Below are 5,616 nucleotides of genomic sequence, written 5' to 3'. Positions count from 1 at the left end.
GCGAAAGAAAATACAAGTACTATACAAGAAAAAAATTGCCATCTTCATTTAACGTACGTTTCAGATTAAGAAAGTGGACAGAAACATACTGCTACATACAAATGCAAAGCCTAATGACTAAGGTACTGTATCTGCTAAAATATAAAGTGCAAACTGAGCCCAATTGTTCAAAAAATTGAAATTTTAAGGCGAACTTGACAGCATAGTTGAAACTTCTTTGCAAGTTATATTTTAGCATATACATATATCTGCAACAGCATATAAGAAAAAAAATCAGGATACACAAGTGCTTTTGAAGCTATTTCTAAAATGCTTTTCTGTATTGTTTGTGACTATTTTCTTTAAAATCTACTATACAGTGCAAACCATATGTGCTACACAATAACTATACAATAACATTACAAATGACTTTAATATAAAGTTTTTAAATAAAAAATAACATAACTACAGCTATGAATACTGCTGGTAAAATAAATTAATATTTTTGAAAATGGCACCAATAATACACTTTACTAATGGACTGTAATGAAATTACACCTTTAAGTCTTCAACTCAGCAACAGTGAAATCTCCTGATTGTCCAGATGTAATTCAAACAGCTTTCTTTAGACTGTATGGAACAATATGCTAAACACAGGTACCAAAGGTGACTGACCAGTTGTTTCATTTGACGTGTTCTGCTGCATGTGACGAGCAATAAAACTTCTTATGAGTTATAAAGTTTGAAAGATTGTTGAACTGGATGTCACACAGTCGGCAATACTTTCCACTGGTTGGGGCCTGGGTAGAACCATTCACACCTTTAGCTATACTAGACAACTGTTCCTCTGCTGTAGGAATTGCTGGAGAGACATTTTCATTTGCAGTTAAGGGATTCTCAGAGATCCAAGAAGGAGACTTGTGCCCGTCTTCATGTGGAGGATTCTGCGAAATGTTCTCTTGTTGTGGGTTTGCGGCAGGTCTTTCCTCCTGTTTTAGTCCCCCATTAACTATTACCATGCCTCGGTTTTTCGGCAATAGCGGAAGAGACTCTTTCTTCTGCACAGCACATCCATTTGAAGGCGCCTGGCCTTTAGGAGATTCACTTTCTGTATTTGTGCTTTGATCTAAATCAGTATTATGAATGACGAGAGAACCAGAAATGTAATCACTTGGCTTTATTCCATAATATGGAGAAAGCTGATCTGCTCCTTTAGCTTTCTTTATTGCTCCAGGGTAAAGGCATTGTGGAAGAAACAAATGTTTGTTTTCTTCTTTTGTAGCAATAAGCTGGGCCGCTTCACTAAAGACTTTTAGTCCTTGAAGTGTTGCTAAGTGTGTGGAAAATAAGTTTCCATTAGGAGAGGACTGTTTTGAGTTTCCATTTTTCTCACATTTGATTATGCTTCTTTCGTAACTGACATCTGGGCTGTTTCTTTCACTTTCTGGGTTTTGAAACACCTTACTTTCGAGCTGTCCCAGGTCGTTACGCTGATGGGCAGTGACAGGGCAAAAATTCTGCTTGTGAGCCAGGTAGTTCTCTACCTTGTTAAAACTGATCTTGCATACTGTGCACTCATGGTAGTCCAGCAGCCTTTTGGGAGAAGTGGACGTCCTCTCTGATGGGGGTAAGCACTTTTTACTGAGATCTATCGGCACATCCATCTCCAAGCAAGACACAGTGGAGTGGGGAGTATCACACTTTGAAACTGGAACGCACTTGTTAATAGACAGTGATGTTTCCAGGTGCTTTGAGACTATTCCTGGGAAGATATCACATCGTGGATGGTAACATTCTCCAAGGCCTTCTGTTGATTCTTGAGTAGATGTACAAGGATTGCCAAGATTAGCCACTTCTAGAAATCGCTGTTGAACCAGTGGTGGCCTTTGCTCTTGCTCTGGTAGGCACATCTCATACATCTTCCTTCGCTTCCGGGTACGCATTGTTCTCTGCATGGCAGGCACTTTGTTGGAAGCTGACCTCTTCAGTGGGGGATCGTGGCGAGTGGCACAGTAATACTGCTTGTGGACCATGTACGTTTCATGTCTGCTAAAAGTAATATTACAAGCTTCACATGTGGTCTTGTTAGGATCACTCTCCCCTTCTACTAAAGGAGCATTGGGATTCTTCACATCAGAAGCTTTTCCGTTTATCTTCTCATCGCTGTTGCTTGCAGTTGACAACTTCTTCGATTGTGCTGTAAAGTCTTTTTCATGACTTTTATTGTTTGGCCCAATCAAATCTAAAACACTGGAAGAGTTTATGCAAGATGGCTGCAGAAGTTGACTCTCTGGATCTGATGTGTGAGGAGCTGCAGTCAGGATGTTTATAGAGCTTTGACCATTACTGGGACTTACAGCTTCTGGCATTTTTTCTGGAACACTGGAAAAATCTGGTGACTTTGCCATCTCCTGCCATCGGCTGCTGCAGTAATGCTTTTTGTGTACCAAGTAGTTGTCCAAATTATTGAATGTTATGTTACACTCAAAACATGTGGCCCCTTTGGGCATCAAAGGACTGTAAATTACAGGAGGATAATTGCTACTTCCATGCCTCAGTCTTCGATGGACCAGTTCAGACATTTTGGCTAATATCTCTGAAGCCTGAGGAACCACAGTGATGTCCTGGGGAAAAGCAAACTGGGAAAGAAAAGGTCCCATTGGGAAAGAAGGACCAATATTAGGCTGAACTGGCGATGAAGCAAGTCTTGGACTGGATGGTTCAGATTTTATTTTAGTGTACGAAAAACTCTGCTTATTCGTTGCAGGCTGTGTTTCTGGCCTCTGGTTTGGAAGGAAAAGTGAAGCCTTTTTTTCACATTTATCAAGCTCTGTATCAGAACTTGCATCTTTAGTCTGCATGGTCTTTTGGCTCTGGGGAACATCATTTCTGCTCAACAGGTCTGTCGCTGGCTGTAAACCTTCTTCGTTTCTACTTGGAGAGTGTTCAATGTCACTTTCTCTCTGAATCTTGTTGCCAGAGACATGTAATTCTTGGTGCTGCAGTAGCTCCCTCTGAGTTTGGAAGCCAAAATGGCAGTGATTGCATCTAAAGGCAGCTTGAGTAAGATGCGAGAACAGGTGCTGATGAAAGTTAATCACTGAGTCTGCAGTGTAAGTACAAACTGTGCATTTCAGACTAGCACCGGGCGGGAGAAATTCTTCCATTTTCACTCCTATAGAAAACACAAGTAAAATACAAAATAAAGTGACCGTTTTGCCCTTCACGTATACTGGAAAATCAGTTGCACAGAAGGTACAAACACAGTGAGAACGACTAATTTTCTTCTGATGGGATGGTGTCAGTCACCCTGAAAATACTTGAATTGGTTCAGAATTTCTTTCCTCGAACTGCTAGAGGATATTCCAAGACTTCTGCTCTGCTTCGGAGAGCCTTAGCATCTGCATGCATTCAGCAGAGATGAAAGAAAGAACAAGGCAAAGGATAAAAATAGACTGGAATAAATGAAAAGGTCTTAGAAATTACAGTTTTAACTAAGGGAGACATAATGTTCCCCACACACAATCACTGGATATTTTGAATGCACAGAAAGCATATCAAAGCCAAGAGGCTCGAGGTTATGATGTGGCTTGAGGTACAGCCCTCAAACTCAGAGTGCCTGAAAGCCAGACAGAAGTAGCACTTTGAGCATTATTGATGCTCAGCTCCTTGCTCGCATGAGTTGGCTGTAGTGTGTGAACAGAACTATCCTCATCAGGAAGGACTGATGAGTTGTGTTCATTGTGAAGGTGGGGGGGGAGTAAGACACAACTTCACCAACATTTCACCTTCCACATATAATGGCCATAGGCAGCTACTGCTGTAATACAACATCTTTTCCTCAAGAAATCATTACAGCTTTCCCTATCAAGAACAGTACATTCAAAGCTATCTTACAATCACCGCTGAAACAAAAAAACAAATTGTTTCATGGTATTTAGAAATTGGAAATGCTTAAAAAGAGACAAGACCAAAATTCTCTCCTGCAACAACACAGATACTGATTATTTGTTAGACAATAAAACCTGAAACTGGTCGGGATGGTATTCGGAATCTAAAATGGATATTTATTCTATCTACACACACATACATACACCACGCCTTGGTCAGGTAAACTAGGTTCGTGGTAGCTGGACAATATAAACCTGTAAGACTATTGTGGCTCAATCTGTGGGAAGTCATTCTGTTGGACCTGGAGGCCCTCACTTCTCCCCTAGTATCGGTGACTCCCACAGTTGTGAGCAACGCTTAGAATTTGAACTACCGTGGGACTCAGAGGCCAGCAGGAAGACGAGGAGATACACAGCATTTTAATCAGTGCTTGTTCCCCGTTAGGCACTTTTTCACCAGGAGGGCATACCAAGCTTTAGCTCCTCCACTGCCATGAGATGGTGTTTCATATGTTTCCACATCATGTGATACAATCATAGTGGAGTGTCCTAACAGACTTTGCATTTCAGTCGGGGCTCCATGCTCCCGTGTTGTGGGTCTGCTGCAGCCCCCAGCAGGAACTGTAACAGAACCTGAAGCAAACACAGCACTAGCTTACAGGGCATTTGGAAGAGGAATGTTTCATTCCTACTGCAGAAGCTGTTATAACTTGTAATAATCTGTATAGAAAAATAAAGATTGACAGGATCTGCAAGAGAGCAAGAATGATTGAACTGACTGGTTTATGACTAAAAAGGAAGGGAAGGCCCGACTTTTAGCCTCAGATCTAAGAAACACCTAAAGATTCTTAGAAATTCAGGAGGATCTCAGACCTATGTCTTTCAAGGATCACAGATGCTTATCCCTAGATTGCAAGAAGACATGATCACTCACAGCTTATGGCTGAAAACCCTCTCTACACCTAAGCCAACAGTATGTCACTAAACGAAAAGAGCTGAAGCAACCCTTTTACACAATGACTAAGATTTCAGTATTTTCCTCTGCTTGGAGAGAAATGAATTTGTTATCTTCCAAGAGTACCTGGTTTTAATTACTAGGCTGTAAGACATGCTGGGCTGCATTCACCTGCTCTTGTTGAAGCTGTTCCTACTGTTCTGCTGGTTCACTGAACAGTGAAATATTTGCTAGGGAGGAGACAGAAAATGGCAATGGCCTGATATTCAAAGTTAAGATCTGGAAGCACAAAAAGATCTGACCTCTAAACGAATGGCTAAGTGTTGTCTGTGTTGTCTACATAAGGAAGTTTCTCACTCAGCACTCTTCTAGTCCTGCTCTGGGAGGTACCAAACTCCTCCAAGGCAACATGATGCCTCCTAGATTTGTAATTGCCGCCTAAGTATCAGACGAACATTTTTCACTTCACCAAGTCCACAGAGCAGACTCCCACTCCTCCAAGAGTTTTTACGCTGCAGCTGAATAAGGCTTTCTTCTGTGAATAAAGTACACATTAGTGTCCTTTAGACTCCATCCATTTAACAGGAGGATCAGTAACTCCGGTAGGGCCCTTTCATCTTTCCAGACACAGCTCTGTACACTAGACAGCCAACACACCCATACCTGACACTGCAGTCTTTCTTATTTGTAGGTTTTCTTTGCTACTGAAAACTCCAATGCAGAATGTTCTGCAAACTTGTAACTTGTGTTTCCAGACCTAATTCAAAACAAATTTAAACAGCACACTCAAAG

At 41.3% G+C, this 5,616-nt stretch overlaps 1 protein-coding gene across 1 annotated transcript in view; it reads right to left on the bottom strand.

Annotated features, from left to right (window-relative positions):
- Positions 1 to 662: 662 nt before the first annotated feature.
- Positions 663 to 5,616, bottom strand: part of ZFPM2 (zinc finger protein, FOG family member 2) — a 252,493-nt gene continuing 247,539 nt past the window's right edge. The window contains exon 8 of the mRNA XM_009323098.1: positions 663 to 3,154. Coding sequence (XP_009321373.1) covers positions 663 to 3,154 — 2,492 coding nt within the window. The remainder of the gene's footprint in view (positions 3,155 to 5,616) is intronic.

Source organism: Pygoscelis adeliae, unplaced genomic scaffold, assembly GCF_000699105.1.
Source record: "Pygoscelis adeliae isolate BGI_AS28 unplaced genomic scaffold, ASM69910v1 Scaffold174, whole genome shotgun sequence".
Lineage (NCBI taxonomy): Eukaryota > Metazoa > Chordata > Aves > Sphenisciformes > Spheniscidae > Pygoscelis > Pygoscelis adeliae.
This window is presented reverse-complemented; position numbering and strand designations above follow the sequence as displayed.